The 18,169-nt window shown below is 32.3% G+C and overlaps 1 protein-coding gene across 3 annotated transcripts in view; it reads right to left on the reverse strand.

Annotated features, from left to right (window-relative positions):
- Positions 1-4,796, reverse strand: part of LOC103496840 (protease Do-like 7) — a 59,692-nt gene extending 54,896 nt beyond the window's left edge. For 2 of the 3 annotated variants that reach the window (XM_008458849.3, XM_008458848.3), the window contains exons 1-2: positions 4,283-4,796; positions 1,284-1,354 (exon numbers count right to left, since the gene is read on the reverse strand). In XM_008458849.3, coding sequence (XP_008457071.2) covers positions 1,284-1,354; positions 4,283-4,571 — 360 coding nt within the window. In that variant the 5' untranslated portion in view covers positions 4,572-4,796. Of the gene's footprint in view, positions 1-1,283; positions 1,355-4,282 lie in introns of those variants that run through there. The other variant, XM_051085518.1, reaches the window with a different exon arrangement.
- Positions 4,797-18,169: the final 13,373 nt, after the last annotated feature.

Below are 18,169 nucleotides of genomic sequence, written 5' to 3' on the forward strand. Positions count from 1 at the left end.
CTTGTAGAAAGGTAGTCGTCGAAGGTGGTTGGCGAAGCCCAAAGTTGGTCGCAAAATATTTAAGTCGGAATATGTCGTCGAAGTTGCTTGTGCGAAGGTAGTCATTGGAGTTAGTTGCTAGAAATTGTCATCAAAGTGGTTGACAGAGCCTGGAATTGGTTGTCAAAGTTGGTCATGTGAAGGTGGAAGTCGAAGTATATCATTGGAGTTGCGAGTGTAGTCGTCGAAATTGGTCATCGGAGTTGTAGTCAAAGGTGGTTGTTGAAGCTGGTTGCCGGAGTATGTCTCCAAAGTGTGGTAGAGGTAGTTGCCGATGGTGGTCAATGAGTGGAGCTATTAAAAACATTGGAGGAATGAAGAATTGGGAAGAGTTGGGGTGAATTGGGGTGAATTGAGTTAAGTTGGTAAAATAGCCAACTCAACCAAACCAACATTTAAAGGTGGTGGGCCAAACATTGAGTTGGTACTCCCCTTAATAATTTGTTGGTTGCCAAACACCCCCTCAGTGAATCTACCAACGGTTGTAGTTTTAGGCATTGTTTCTCCTTTCTTCTCTTTCAATGAGTTTTCGATATCTCACTTAAGGCCAATGGTTTCCAATTTGGTTGGGCTCTTCAGAAGTTCTCTCTCAATTGTTCTATGTTTGATGATGAGAAGTTTTACTTTGGAAGAATTCTTCAAACTTTTTAAGATTGGTAGCTATTTGAATTAGCATTTCAAAGACCCAGAACAGATAAGTGGCTCTTTGGCTTTTCATCTGAAAAAGAAAAATCAAAAGACAAAAAGGTTGGTATACACAGTGCCACTTCTTTTCAAATTGATGAAAGAAAATGTTGAAAACCCATCCTTCATTGCTATGAAGCACAGACGGATACATTTTCATGTCTATGTCCGACATCCATCGAATACTTCAGCACTTGAATACTTGTAGAACATGAGCCCGACACTATTTAACCAAACTTGAGTTTGATGACCATGTGAGACATTCGTGAACATTAAGTTTAAAATTTAGACAACATAACAAATCCAACAAACTTGGTTTTTAAAATATTATCCAAAGGTTTTGACTTTCATTGGAATTCATACGCATAGATTTAAACAACTTCTTGCAACAAATAGCTATTGGGGAGTGTTTTTTTGACAAAAGTCTAAACTTCCTGCTAAGATCAACGGCCTTTTCCCACCATTCCAACACAAAAGCTTCAGTAGTAAACCAAATTGATCGACGAAAAGCCACATATATGAATAAGAACTGCAAGCACTTCAAATCACAAAAGACTTACTGGATCTCTGTATATAGGCCGTACAGGAACTTCTTCCCTATTCACAAACATAGCCTCTGCTACTACAGGTCCTGAAACCAAAGAGTGCAAAATAAATAAATAAAAATAACATGAAATGATAAAATTTACAAGATTCATGCAACCATAAGTGAAGTGACATTGAACAATTTTTTATGTATAAGAAACGAGAGGGATGTGTCAATGTTTCAAGATCCATGCAGCCTAAGGGCTGGGAGAAGAGAGAATCCCCACTCAAGAGAACTACCCACAGATAAAGGGTTCCAATCCAAGAGGATAGTTACAAAAAGATCATTGAAACAGTGACACCACCAAGAAACATAAAGTTGTACATAATCCCAAAAAAAACACTGAAGGGGTGATTTTATCTTCAAAAATTCTTCTGTTGTGTTCCAAGCAAAGACAGAGAAGAGATCTTGAAGCAAAGGACCACAAAGACAAGAAGCAACATAAAATTTGCATACATTACCAGCATCCTCAGATTTATTTCTTGGCTCTTTCTTAGGGTAAATTGTTTCTCATTTCAACAAATATAGCATTAATTAACTTACAGCCAGTTGAAATTTTTTTCTGAAATCTTCTCTGGCACAGGGCTTAACTTTCCTCCCCTCTCACATATCATCTAAGAGATCATTTAGCATCCAAACAAACATTTTCTGTATAGCAATCAAAACTTCAACAATAGAATGACGTCTGAAGTTTCATATTCCAATATATTCTTCTATCTTCTTGAGGTCACAAAGGTGTATTCTTTGTAGAAAGACGTCTGAAGTTTTGTTTTTCCTTATACAGGAAGAAGTAGGCATCTAAAGATTTCCATCATATCCTTTGAAAATGCAAGTTTCTCCCTCAATTTGTGTGAGACCCGTGTCTAGAATAGAAGGGTCATTTTGAAATAAGTGTGAAGAAAGCGTTTTGAAGATTTAGGCGTTGTAGAAGTTTGCATTGAAGTTGGGCGATGCAATAAAGAAGTACGCATTCAACGTATAGAGTAGGGCGTTTTGATGTTTAATGCAAGAAGAAAGTAGACGTTGAAAGTTAAGTATTTCAAGGAAACTTCAAATCTAGATTAGACAGCTGTTTACGTGTTGTGTTAAGCTTAAGCAGTGTTTGAGAAGCTAAGTTTACTAACACGTGTAAAGTGCTAAGTAGAAGCTGGCGAGCTAAGAGAAGCAGGAGGATGACTATCTGATTTAAGATTAGTTTAAATAGGATTGAAGGATCTAAAGAGAGTGTTGTTATTCTGGGAATTTCCTAAGTGTTGTGTTGCTTGCTAAGGAAGCATTAGGCGAGAAGAGGGGATTTGGAGTAGGCATTCAGGCTAAGTATTTTAGTGGGTGATTTTCTAAAAGAAAGAAGGGTTTTGAAAGCATTCTTTCTGAGTCTCATGTTGTATTTATGTTTAATGCGTATTGGAATGGCATTGATGTTGATGTTGTTTATTGAAAAGAAAGTTTCTAAACTAAAGTTTCCCTAAACTAAAGTTTCTATGTGATGATTGTGACGCTTGTATGTGAGTAAACCGTTATCCTTATTCCTATCAATGAGCAAGCTATTATGTGCACATAATAAGTAAAGGCAACCATGGTGGTGCTGCGAACCACATGGCGTTGAGAAGTTGGCCAAATATGTTTGAGTCAACAGCCTAAACAACGAGAAATGAATCTAGAATTCCCCAAGGGATGCTGGTGAAAGGAATCCCCAAGTCTATGCGTGGGCATGGTTCATGTTTTCGGCGGAAAGGAATAAGTAGAGGCTAATGTATGATTTATATGTTTTTATTGAAATGAGTCGTTGAGGGCCTGTTTATGAAAATGAAAATGAATTTATGAGATTGAATTGTATTCCCCAAAAGGTTTTCTAAATCGATCACTCACTAAGTATTTGACTTACGTGTTAAGTTTCCCTTTTCTAGATGACAAGGCGTTTTGGCCAAGTTAAAGAAGGGTAAGGTGAGTTGCTACGCATTGAGGCATTAGTTAGGTGTTTAAAGTTGGGAAAGTTGCGCTAGGCGTTGGAAGCCTTTTTCTTATAGTTCTTTGTAAATGAGAAAGCATGTATTGTATATAGAACGCATGTTATTAAGTTAATAAAGAGAAGTTTGTTGTTATGTTGCGTTGTGAATATTCTTATCGCTTAGTAAGTTAAGGATTTAAGTTTAAACTAGGCGATAAAGCTAAAGATTCAATTTGTGTTAAGATTGGTAAGTTGAGTTAATTCCGGTTACTAGGAATTTAGCATGCTATCTCGCAGGGGAAATATGCATTGAGTGTCTAGATGGCCATACCTCCATTTGATCGCAGAAAGTGATCTTGGCACAGAGCATGACAATTTAGAAATATCATCTTGGAGACATATGGCGTTTGCTTGGCTAGTAACAACGATTTTTGTCACAAGATCAGAAGGCTCTATTCCATTCCACCCTTTCATGATAAAGGATGTACTCTCTGGCATGCTAGTCTTTCTTCTTTCTTAATGGAATATTTGGCTAGATTTTAGAGGAATGTAAAATCTAGGAAAGTGGTGTGGGCACTTGCCAAGTTTAATGTTTCTTTCTTGGTGTCTATCTCTAAAAACTTTCATAATTATCCCCTCCGTCTTATAATCTTGGATTTGAGCACTTTCTCAACTTGTTGGGTCTTTAGTTGTTGTGTTTATGCTCCCACTTTTTGGTTTGTGATTTTTGTTAACTTTTTTGTATTCTTTATTTCTTTCTCCCATATTTTTCATCAAAAAAGAAAAAGAAACTTTATTCATTAAACTAACCAGGTTTCACTTAAACAAAATACGAAATAACTTGAATTCTAATACCAGATGAACACCAATTAACTATACAACACCTCAAATGAAATCCCATCTAACAGTTGAAGACTTAACTCACAGAGCTAATCAACATCGAGATAGGAGAATTGAACATCACTCCATTCAGCAATTGGACAAGTAAGAAAAATAAGGCAACAGAAATGAAGGTCCAACAATACCTGGCTTAACAACATGACGATTGGTGAGGATAATCCCACGGCGCTTATCAACAACGAATCCAGTAGCATAGCTGGCACCAGCGGATTCAGTGTCGAAGGCCCGACAGGCGGTGGTGCGCAAGACAACGACGGCTGGAACAACCTTGTTCAGGGCTTTCCTCCAGTCATCAGCAGTGGCCAAATTCTCGCGGAAAGGTGGGTCGATCTCCATGCAAAGGTCGTCCTTGGTGGTGGAGTGGATTCCAATTGCCGCCGAATCTGAACCCAAGCCTTCGGAAGGATCGGCCATAGAAATAAATAATGTTCGGAATTGGTAAATGGGGGAAGAGAGAGAATTTAGGGTTAGATTGATCTGAATTGGGTTTTAGTTTTGAGAGAAGAATCGAAGGGGAAAGTCAAAAGTTCAGTCCATGAGTTCGACTGAAGGAATGATGATTGCCGAATTGGGAAGAACGAAGATCTCTCTGAGTTGGTTGGTCGCTTCGACCAGATCTTTCATTTCTCTATTATTTTCCTATTTTTATTGTTATTATTTGGTAATAAATTATTATTATTATTATTATTATTATTATTATTATTATTATTATTATTATTATTATTTATGAAAACTGAATACTCATTTTCATGAGCTGACATTTCGTGTCAAGACAATCTTTTTTCTTGTAAGAGTATTCCAAAATGGTATCTAATGATAGGAAAACTCCAACCAATTGAAATCAAAAACCTTCTTTTAGATATGAGAATGATTTCAATGCTAAGCTTTGGATTATACATGGATTGCATTAAAATATCTTGAAACAAAAACAAGCTTTTTTTGCATAAATAATCAACACTCCACGACCAATCTCACTTAATGACTTGGCATGTAGCTCATCTACTGCTCTCTTTGCTAAACTTCAAAAAGCATAAAGGACAAATTTGATTTTTCATCAAAATTCAAAACCCCAAAACAACTTAAAGAAAAGGCTTTAAACAACCTTCTACTAAAACTCTAATCCAACCTAAACAAACTAAGCCTCTCTTTGGATTGCGTATAAAAAAATGCTTGTTAAGAACACATTTTTTAAAAAATATTTTTTGTAAATTGAGTTTAAAATTTAAATACTCACATGTTTGGTTTGCCTCGTTATAAATGTTTATATGCAAATTTGTGTTTGGGTTGGTTTATCCTATGCTAACAAAATGTTTATACTTATAAACTAATTTCATAAAGAAATACACACATTTTAAATCTTTTTTTCATAAATACATTTTAAAATTAATTGTACGTTATCATGAAATTATTGATTGTTTTAGTTATCTTGAAATTATTGATTTTTTTAGTTACTTGAAAGTTTGAAACAAAACATTAGTTTCATTTTTTGTATTTTTTTATAAAAAAAAATCAATTTTAGAAGCACAAATATCTTGAAATGTAAATACATAATCATAAAAAAAAAAAAAAAAAAAAAAAAAAAAAAAATTGATTTCCATCGACAAAATATAAATAAAAAAATAAATAATTTTTTTGAGATAATATAATATCAACTAGACAAAAGGATGTGTAATTCGATCATGCTCTTCATTCATCTTTATTTCACGAACCGAACGATCATGTTCTTCACTAATGTCCTCATCATTTCTTTCGTAGATGTTAAGGCAAAGTAGATTTGACTAAGAGAGAAACATTTGCTAATCTCTATATTTAAATGTGTGTTCATATAGATTGAAAAAAATATTCAAAGTATTTAAAAATAGAAAAAATAAATAAAAAACGACGGAGTGAAAAATAGATAGTAAAAAGGAATAGAAAAATAGAGGAAGAAAAATATATATATATTTGGAAGGAATTTCTCGTTAAACATCAAATAAACATTTTATTCTAAAATTTGGTTACATGTTTTTTCTCTAAAATGATTTATTTCATAATCTTATTTTTCTAACAATTATTTCAAACAAAGGTCAAACACCTCAATTCAAACGCACACTAAATTGTCCATACTTAAATATCATAAAAAGGAATAATATTGAAAAATATTAAAATTGCACAAAAATTATTAAGTAAAATATAAATAATAATTTGATGTCATAACAATTTATATCATTATCTCCTTCTTTTGAATAATTTGTTCTTTAATTCGAACAAAAACCTTATAAAGTAGTTTTGAAGTCGTGAATTTTCTAACACTTCTCTTGAATGGTCTTCTTGTAAAGCAACAAGATGTCAAATGTTGATATCGTCGTGAATTATGTTTATTTTAAAAAGAATATTGGTTCTTCCAAGTCTTGTTCAATTTCTGACTATTCAAACTATTTGCTAAATAAACCTTTCTTACTTTATTAATAAAAGAAGGGGGCATATATATAGTCACCTTATTACAAAGGAGTTATTATAATTGTAATACCCCGTCAAGATGGATTTAAAAAATTAATGGCACCTATCTTGGATAATAGGGCAAAAGAAAGTAAAGGCTTTGTAAAACACATCAGCTAATTGTTGATTACTTCGAATCAGCAGTAGGTGTTACAACGTGAAGAACCTCTTTCCTAACGAAATGACAATCAAACTCAATATGTTTTTGTACGTTTGTGAAAAATGGGATTAGAGATAATGTGAATTGCAGCATCATTGTCACAGAAAATGGTGGCAGACCGAGGACATGCAGTATGTAAATCATTCAACAATTGTCTTAGCCAAACGAATTCATTGATAATAGCTGCAAGGGCATGGTATTTAGCATTTGCTAAGGAACGAGAGATGGTTGTTTTCTTCTTTGCTTTCTAAGAAATGAGGGTATCGTCTATAAAAAATACAAAAGTTTGTAGTTAATTTACTTGAGTCTAAATAAGAAGCCCAATTTGCACCACTATAGGCTTTTAGATGAAAAGATGATGACTTCGAAAGAATAATGTCTTGGCTAGGACATTCTTTAAGGTAGTACAGCAAAGTATGAACTGCAAGCAAGTGTGAGTGTCGAGGTTGAACAATATATTGACTAAATTTATGAACAACAAACGTAATATCAAGCCTTCAAGTTTGGATCTCCATTGCAAACAATGTTAGTTTGGAAGCAAGAAAACTAGTGTCTTCAAGTGATTGAATAGTGTTTGTTGTTGAGAAAGAAACAAATCAATTAAAGACCAAGCAAGTTCTAAACCAAGGAAATATTTCAATGCGCTAAGATTTTTGAGTTCAAAACGACTATGTGAAGGGATAAAAGTCTTTTGTAATAGAATAATTTAACAGAACCCTAAACTCAATTTAATTGGGAAATTAAAAATACCATTATATTGAAAAATATACAAAAACTAATTTTCTATAACATAAAGGTTAAGCATGCTTTTAAGGAAAAAAAAATAGAATTTACAGAGAATAACACTTACGTACGTTGAAGTTTCTGTATTTGCCAAACGTAAATTTTTTTGGCACCAGTACTTAGAAACTTCCATAATCTCTAAGCTTGAGATCTTGGTTCGTGGGAACCAAAATTGGAATGAGAGTATGTTTTTTAGAGAGATTTGAGAGAATACAAAGTTACAGAAAAACCACTTTTCGATTGTATCCTTACCTCCCTTTTTCTTCAGATTAAAGAAGAAAGAGTTAGAGAGAATATGAAATCCGTGTTAAAACCATTCATGTTCCCTGAATAACTCCCCCTTACTTAAAAGAGTGATTAAATTAAATTAAATATTAAAATAATTAATTAATTTAAATTTTTAAAAATTAATTAAATCATATTTAATTAATATTTCGTTTTAATCATATTTAAATGAATATATCTCATATAACCTATAATTCTAATTTAATTAATTAAATAAAATTAAAATAAATTATTAATTAATTGCTAAATTAAATATCTTATAGGGGTCTTTTAAAAAATATAAAAAAGTGGCAAAATATTTACACTTTGTAGAACAATTCCAAAAAGAGAAAAAACCCAGAGGCCCACCGTGTAAAATACAAAAAATGTCTCGTCAACCACTCCGTCAATAACGCGCGCATAATATATTTGCGATCGTTTAGATTTGGTTATTATTTCATACGGGATCATTTAGATATGGCTACAATTTATACGCGATCGCTTAGATATGGTTCAATATATACGCGATTGTTTAGATATGACTATAATTTATACGCGATCGTTTATATATGGCTACGACGCGATCGTTTAGATATAGCTACAATTTATACGCGATCGTTTAGATATTGCTACAATTTATCTTTTCAATTCATTGTATAATTTTGTTACACGATCGTTTAGATTTGAGGACCCAAATCTAAATGATTTTTTTTAAAAAAAATTGGTACACGATTTTTTTAATTCTTTTGGTATACGATCGTTTAGATTTCTTTACACGATCGTTTAGATTTGGCTACTCCAATCCAAAAAAAAAATTCAAGATTTTTTATACACGATCTTTTATTTTTTACACGATCGTTTACTTTTTTAAACGATCGTTTACATTTGGCTACTCCAATCTAAATGATTTTTTTCTTTCAAGATTCTTTATATACAGTCTTATACATTTTGCTATTTTGTTGTATCTAGTCTTATACACAGTCGTTTAGATTTGGTTACCCAAATGTAAACGCGTAAAAAAAAAGAAGAAAGACGATGGAAAGAAAACGAAGAGGAAAATAAGAAAAACGATGGAAAAATTAAACGACATAAATAAAGAATTGAAAAATAAGAAAGATGATGGAAAGAAATCGCAGAAAAGAAAAAGAGAAAAGAAAAAAGAAGAAATCATAGGGGAAGACGGGGAAGACGAAATAACAGGAGGAAGACGAATCACGAGGAAGAAAAGAAAGATGGAAGGGCAAACCTGAAATATTTAAAAATGGCTAACCTTATGGGCTTTGTTGCACGAGCCGTAAATAGTTTACAGTTTTGTTAGATTTATGTAAGGTTCCCTATCTTATATTTAATTTAATCCAAATTTGAATCATATTCAAATATAAATTTCTCTCATAACTTATAGTTTTAATGTGTATCTTATACACATTAAATTTTAATCTATAGTTTTAATATGAATCTAATTCACATTAAATTAATATTTGAACTCATTCAAATATTTTATTCTCTATTAAATTAATTTTGAATCATATCCAAAATTAAATTTATATAATCAAGTTTAGTTAAAATATAAATACAATAAACTTTAAGAATCAATATAATGTATGTTGATACATTGATACATTATATTAATTTTCAAAGTAAATTTGAACATTTCAAATTACAACCAATATATATAAACCTTATACTCTTTACGAGTTAGGAATGGGATCTAATGGACCTACATATTAGAAGTTACAACGATATGAGATTAATTGGCGGAACTCATTTACCACATTAACCAATATTCGTTAACTATGTACACTTCACTAAAGACTCATAGTTGAACTTTTCTCACTGTAGATATATTTTTGTGTCCACGAATATCGACCAATATGATAGAAAACAAACATGTGCAGCAAAAAAGAGAATCGAAAAATACCCTAATGGAACTTAATTAACATGCAACCCTAAACTAAAAAAAATTATGGTTTAAGGAAAGTTTTACCAATTCTGAAACAATCGTCTACTCCTCGATCACAAACTTGAACCACCACTAGTAATTACCTACTATCCTACGAAGAATTGGATTGTGGGACCCAAAGCAAGAAGGATTTGACTGAGAGAGTGATGGAAATTTTAGATAATTAGGAAAAGCTTTGTGGTGATTTTAAATTTTTTAAGTGAAAGTCAAAGTGGATTTTTTTTTTTAATTTTGAAAAAATATCATTTTATAAACAAATTACATGCTAAATATGTATGTAATTGACCAGAGCTCAACACCTCAAAATCCACTAACCATTAGTGAATTTATTTACCATTCCATTTTCTCTTAGTGGGCTTGGTGTCATCACCATAAGTCTTCACTTAGCCCACTAAGAGTTAGTGGGATTATCCAACAAAATGTTGGATTTTTCCACTAACTTTGGTTAAAAGGCAAAATGGTCATTTGACCTTTCTAGTCAAAGTCAAACTTTGACTTTTCATGTCAAAAGTCACATTTTAACTTTTTACCATATTGACCTCCTTAACTAATTCTGATCTCCCGAGCATGAATCTGCATTCATTTCGTTAAAATTCAAACTGTATTTGAATATATTATCGGTCAAAAGTCAACATTTTGAATTTTCAAAGTCAAAAGTCAAACATTTTGACTTTTTACAACTTTGACTATTTCCATCTCTTTTGAGATTCCGAATATGAATCCTCATTCATATCTTTAATATTTGAATCTCATTTAAACATTAAGTTCTATCTGTAATCTAAAATCTGACGACCATATCGCATATAATTATCGATGTATCTCTCATCTTCTAATTCGAGCAATTCGACTCATTCCATCATACTATTCTAAGTTTATTCCATATGAGCTAGCAGGGGAACCTAATGGACCTATGGATCATGGACTCTAACGATCCAAGATTAACTGGCTAAATTCTTTTATACCAAGCTAGTCAACATTCATTACCTAATCGGTCATTCCATTAAAGTCCTATAGTTGGACTCCCTTCACTATAAATAAATTTGTGTCCATTTGATATAACCATGATCGGTAAGTTAATCCTTCACATGTTGTTCATAAGGTCGACTAGGTCAAAATATTGTTTTATCCCCGAGAGTACATCTTGCTCTTTAAGTCCCACTGATCCACTATTGAATAATTGGTTTAAGGTCCAACCTATAAACCAAATCCCTCTCGGGCCAATGAGAGGGTGGGGCCCCTTGTTCAAGACTTGGATTTAGTCTTTAAGGGAACAACCTATCTACTAACCCTAAAGCGAGTAGGAGTGAATTTCGTCTTGTACCATATGTTTCCAACTATATTACCCCTGAAATGGGAGGCTTATTAGCCAATGCTAGTGATCTGCCCTAACTTATGCAGATCTAAGGATAATCTCATGTGAATAGAAGTTCACAATTAGCTCAAAATTAAGATTAAGTTACCTAGGTCATCAATAATCGAGATAGTCAGTTTCAGAAAATAAAGGACATTATAACGTAAAAGTGACTACTTCATGGTTTAATCTTATATAAAACCCTTTACATAGGATGCCCCCATTTTCATGTCTCTATATAAACGATTCAGGATTACAAAGCAGGCTGCATCCATAGTTTCTCTAAATAAGACACCCAACATTTATTCATATACTATAGACTATTTAGGCTATATACTCGAACTTAATCGATGTTATGTCTCTACATAAAATTCAAGTTTACTCAAAATAGCATCGGGACCTTAGTTTATTGGATTTAAGATTACAATATTCAATTTCTCAATAACGACTTTATTGAGTAGAATATGATTACAAACTACGAGTTTTAGGACATAAATTCGAATACAATAACAATAAGTTAGTCCTTCACAAGTGTTCGTAACATCAGTTGGGTCAAATTACCGTTTTACTCATGGGTTACTTCTAGTCCTTAAATACAAATACTCCTCTAATGAACAACCTTTTTATGGTTCAACCAATAAACAAAATCCTCTTTCGTGCCATACAGAGGGTATGATCATTTATTCAAGTCTCGGAGACACCATTTAAGGGAACACTCATTTACTTAACCTAAAGTCGGTAAGAAGTGAATTCCATATTGTGTGATTATGTTTCCAGCTCCCCACCTGGTCTTGTCCCTAAAATGATAAGCATATTGAGTAGACAATCTGGTCACTCTCACTCGTACAGATTAATGGACACTCCATCACGAACTAAGTTTCTAATACACTCAGAATTAAGACTAAGTTACCTAGGTCGATCATCCTAATGAAATAGAAACTTGGATAGTTAACGAAGTTACATTTAGTGGTTACTATTTCGTTGTCCGATCTTATGCAAACTTATTACATAGAATACTCTCACTCGCATGTCACTTACACGAATGCATTGGATCATTGTATTTGTATCAAATACAAAGTGAGCCGTATCCATAGTGTTACCAATAAGGTAACTAGCCTAGTAAACAATATTAGTTTACCTGGATAAAGTGAGATGTATTTTTACGAGCAGGATAAGGTGACCATACTTATCCCTATACTATAGATCTTTTAAATTGTATCTCGAACATTATTGATCCATGTATGTCTCTACATACTATTCAAGACTCATCAAACAACTTAAGATGTTAGTTTATTAGATTTAGGTTATTAAAACAAAACTAATAATATAATCGATAAAACTTTATTGAAATTATAATAACAAGAATTTATAATAACAGTCAATGGATTACATTTACTATTTATGAGTTTTAATACATAAAGCCCAACAAACTCCCACTTGTACTAAAACTCTAGTCTAGTGGTCGTTTATGGGATGTACATAATAAAGTAATTTTCAAACATTGGAAATGGTAAGATGTACAAGTATATTATATAAAATGTATATATACAAATACAATAAACTAGGGCATTCTCATATCCATTACACATTTCTCACTTGTCCTATATTACCTAATGTACATATCTCGTAGACCTAGACTTTCTAGATGAGTCTCGAACACTTTAGTCGTGAGAGTCTTCGTAAATGGATCACCAATGCTGTGCTCCAAAGCGATCTTGGTTACAATCACATCCCCTCGTTGCACAATCTTCCGCATCAAATGATACTTCCTCTTTATGTGTTTCCCTTATTTAAGGCTACGAGGTTTTTGAAATTGGCCACTACCTCACTCTTGTTACGATGTAAAGTGATGGGTAAGTTCATGTCTAAAACAACTTCTAAATCTTGTAGGAACTTCCTAAGTCAAACTACTTCTTTTATTGCTTCGCAAGCAGCAACGTATTTGACCTCCATAGTAGAGTCTGCAATGCATCCTCGCTTAATACTACGCCATACTACAGCTCCCCCGCTTAGGGTGAATACTAATTTCGACATGGATTTCCTAAAATCCTTATCGGTTTGGAAATTAAAGTCAATGTATCCTATAAGGATTGAACCTTAGCTCCATACAGAAGCATGTAGTCTCTCATTCTTCTAAGATACTTGAGAATATTTTTAACCACTGTCCAGTGGTCTAGCCCTGATTGGATTGATATCTACTAACTATTCCCATTATATAACAAATGTCTGGCCTAGTGTAGAACATAGCATACATTAAGCTGCCCACAATTGAGGCATAAGGAATATGTTTCATATCCTCAACTTCTTAAGGTTTCGTAGAACACTTTTCTCGACCTATACTTTGGAAAAATATGTAAGGGACCATACCAAGAATAAAGACTGAAGTGTTTGGAGTTTGAAACCCAAAGCAAGAAAGACTTATGACGAATACAAAACAAAGAAATCATTGAAGGATAACTTTTTACCCTGAAAAAAAATAACTGAGTCTTATGCATTGTCCTTTGCATTTTTTGGGACAAACACAAAAACTTCTTTAACTTAGCCCATTTTCTTTACTAGAAGTGCATTTTCAGTGGTTTTTAACACCAGACAAACATTCGCCAGTTTTTTAAAGCATTGACCATCTTTTTACCTTTTTGGGTTGCACCTTAATTCTCCTCCAATGAAGTCTCTTATCAACCTGTACTTTGAGAAAATGTGTAAGGGACCAAGGAAAGAATGTAGACTGAAGTCTTCAGAGTTTGAGTTTCGAATCTAGAAAGACTTATGACCAATACAAAATAAAGAAACCATTGAAGGACCACTTTTTACCCCAAAATAAAAAAATTGAGTTCGAGGCATAGTCATTCGCTTTTTTTTGGGATGAACAACAAAAGTTTTTGAACTTAGCCCATTTTCTTTGCTGGAAATGCATTTTTAAGTGGTTTTTGACATTGGATAAACTTTCTCCACTTTTTAGAAGCATTTGTCATCTTTTCAACCGTTTTGGGTTGTACCTCAGCTTTCCCTCCAACGAGCTCGCTTCCCGACCTATACTTTGGGGAAAATGTATAAGAGACCATGCTGGGAATATAGAAAGAAGTCTTTGGACTTTGAGTTCGTAAGCTCGAAAGACTTATGATCAATGCAAAACAAAGAAACCGTTGAAGAAATACTTTTTACCCCAAAATTAGAAAAATGAGTCTGGAGCATTGTCGTTCGCATTTTATAGGACGAACACCAGAAGTTCTTAAACTTAGTCCATTCTCTTTAAGGGAAATGCATTTTCAGTGGTTTTCACTACAAGTAATAACATATATGATAGCTAACGAAAAAGGCTATAATAGACTTTTTATATCCTTTTTCGAAAGTCCGACAGCTTATTATTAAAAGTTTGGGATTTTATAGCGTTTTTCCAAAGCTATAATTTGTGCTATTGTAAAGTATGAAGATATAGCTTATATATATTGCTATAAAAATATTTGATAGCGGTTTTCATTAGAGCTATAATAATTTTATATAGCTTAAATAATGTGCTATTGTTGACATATAATAGTTTTTTTCTAACGCTATAATATAGTATTTGTAGCTATAATATTAAACTATAATATAATATTTGTAGCTATAATATTAAGCTATAATATAGTATTTATAACTATAATATTAAGCTATAATATAGTATTTACAGTTGTAATAAAGCTATAATAATGCTATTTAATTGTTTTAAATTAGTATAATAATTATAATAACCTTTTGATACCATTTTGTTTCATGCTATTATAAATCTTTCTTAGCGTTAACTTATGGCTATGAAAGAGGAAACTTTTTTCTCAAAAATAAGTTTTGAATTAATTAGCTTTTGATAAATTTTAGTTTAAGGACTCAACTTTAGTTAAATCTACACACATAAATACTTCATAGAACAATGAATACTAATAACTTTCATCCATAATGTATTACAATTGCAAAATAACGTAGTTAGTAATTTACTTAATTAATGTTGCAGTCTAAATGATACGAAGGTAAATAAAGTATTTAGTAATTAATTGTACCAACCACCCAAATAATTAACCCTCAAAATACAAACAAAGTTCAACAAGATTATATGAGCTAACTGTACGTCATCGTTGGTTCTTTAGTCCTCTGGTTAAGACTCCATTTCATTGACCTATATAAATTTATAAAACACATATGAATTTATGATTATGTAGACACCAATAACAGTGGATATTAATTAAACGAGTATAAAAAATCTTTAACAAATATAGACAAAAAAAAAAAAATAGAATTAGACAACATACCAACGATCACTTTATCAGATGACTATGCAATTGTACTTCCCAAAGCTTCTTCAATACATACCATTTCTTATGTTGGCCTTCACATATATTCGTTCAATTTCTTTGCTGCATCAATCCATACTCTAATTGCATGTGGACCAATAAGAACATGATGAACCAGAGTAGTTGATCAGTAGAAGACCATCTTCCTTTAGCAATAATCTCTCTCGAGCCATACCAATCTAATAAACTTGCACTTAATTTGGTTGTTGTTATACTCTATCAAAAGACAAATATGAGATACTAGAATAAGAAAATAACTACATCATAAACAATTTTCATCCTATTACAAATAAATTTACCGATAGAGAAGACATTGGACATGTTGGAGGAATATTTAGTCGCTTAAGCACACTTGCAGTAGCATTTGAAAGTTCCTCACTTGGTTCAGCCTATGATAATCTCATATGAAACCAAAAATATAGTTAACTACAACGAGGGAAAAAAAAAGAATATAAGTTAGTAAAAGAAAAAGAGGAAAAAAGAATATAAATTAGTAAAAGAAAAAAAAAGAAATATCTGTTTCTTTAAATAAGATGACATAAGTTCTTTCGTTTCTATCATTTCGTCTTTCATTGGTTTCATTTCCATCATTTCTTCCTTCATCTTCAAATATTCTTTTCCAAGAACCTTACACATGTGATCTTGTTGAGACAAAAGAGATAGTTTTGAACGAGTCACATCAAACCCAATCCTCTTACATGACTACGATCAGGGCCAAGAACTTTACTCAAAGCATCATCAACCATATTTGTTTTTGAAACTGTCGTCTCCGCCTCAGTTTGTTCAATGTGCTTTTAGTAACAAGCAATATATAAACACACTATTCGAAAGCAACAACAAACATCCAACAAGCAAACCAACAACGTACAATATTCCAACCAATTTCAAAAAGAAAGAAGATTGTAAAGTCTAAGGCCTTAATCTTAACCCGACCTCCTCCCCCATCTCAAACTTAGTACCCTACCCTTCTACGTAACTACTCCAACAAAGTACAAACAAAGTACAATATTGTCGACCACTTTAAAAGAGATAGAAGATTATAAAGTCTAACTTTCACATACTCTACATATGTAATTAAAAACATTCAATAACAACAACAAGAAACATCCAATACATAAAGCCTTAATCTCAATCCCCCCAACACGATCTCAAACTTAGTACTCAATTAACCTACGTAACTAGTCCAACAAACAAAGCATAATATTGTCAACCACTTTAAAAGAGATAGAAGATTATAAAGTCTAACTTTTACATACTCTACACATATGTAATTAAAAACATTCAACAAGAGCAACAAGAAACATCCAATGCATAAAGCCTTAATCTCAACCCCCCCCCCCCCCCACACACACACAATCTCAAACTTAGTACCGAATTAACCTACGTAACTACTCCAACAAACAAAGTACAATATTGTAAACCACTTTAAAAGAGATAGAAGATTATAAAGTCTAACTTTCACATACTCTACACATATGTAATTAAAACATTCAACAAGAGCAACAAGAAACATCTAATGCATAAAGCCTTAATCTCAACCCCCTCCCACACGATCTCAATACCTTTCAACACCTAAGTTCCAATTAACCTTTAAAATTAGAATCTTGGGTGCCTAAAAGAGAGAAAAACAGAGAGGGTTATTGAGATTGATCGATGGGTGAACGAAAAGTCTGAGTTTTTCGGGTGAATGATGAACCAAAACTCAAAAGACTTGCTACCACCTGACTGGACTGTGAAGGTAAAAGTGAGGAAGAGTGGCAAAAAGGATAAGGTACTGATTTTTCTTGCAAATGAGTTTTTCTTTCCCATTGATTTTTTTTTACTTGTATTTCGTAAATCTTAGCTAAGTTTGTAAGTTTTATGTTCTACGTTGTTGTTACACCAATAATGCTTGAATCAAGTTTTTTGTTTACTAAATATGATCTAGCCTTTACCAAGATAAGCTTTGTAACATTTGTTTTTCAGCTACGAAGAGTGACTTTTGTATTCTATTCTTCTTTTTCTATAACCATTGTCTCAACTCAATTATTGATAGAAAAAAAAAGTCATATTATAGTTTCATAACAAAAAAAAAAAAAAAAAGAAAAAAGAAAAAAGAAAAAAAAATAAGATCAAAACTTTCAAACATGAAAAAGTCGATTGATATTGAGCGAGGCATTTCATCAAACAAAAGGTGATCAGTAACACTGAAGTAGCTTTAGCTAGAAACTTAAACCAAGAACATTCTTCATATAAAGCTGTGTAGACAGTTAAAAGAAAGGAGATAGGTGACTAAATTTTGGGGAGAAAGTATGTTGTTAAGCCCTTTCTGTTTAGGCTTATGTAAAACAGCGAACTGTAATATCATTTTTCATTCAAAAGATGCAAGATGCAACTAAAGCTTCCATTAGTGTAACTTCCATTAGAATTTTACAAAAGGACATGTTTCTTCCTATCCTAATGTCTTCTGGTCATTTGCTTTTGGTATTTAATATGCATTTAATAACCTTGAATCCTACTATCATGTGGAATGTTAATATGAAAAGTAAGTCTGTATAAAGATCAGATTACTGGTGGTGGTCAATAATGTTTTGTTCATTTTAAGATAAATAATTAGTTGGATCTTTGTGTTTAATTTTAATGTTGTAGTATTATTTTCAACCCTCAAGTCAAATGAGATTTAATTTTAAGGCAGAGGTTTTTGTGTTCGAATTT

This window comes from Cucumis melo, chromosome 6, assembly GCF_025177605.1.
Source record: "Cucumis melo cultivar AY chromosome 6, USDA_Cmelo_AY_1.0, whole genome shotgun sequence".
Lineage (NCBI taxonomy): Eukaryota > Viridiplantae > Streptophyta > Magnoliopsida > Cucurbitales > Cucurbitaceae > Cucumis > Cucumis melo.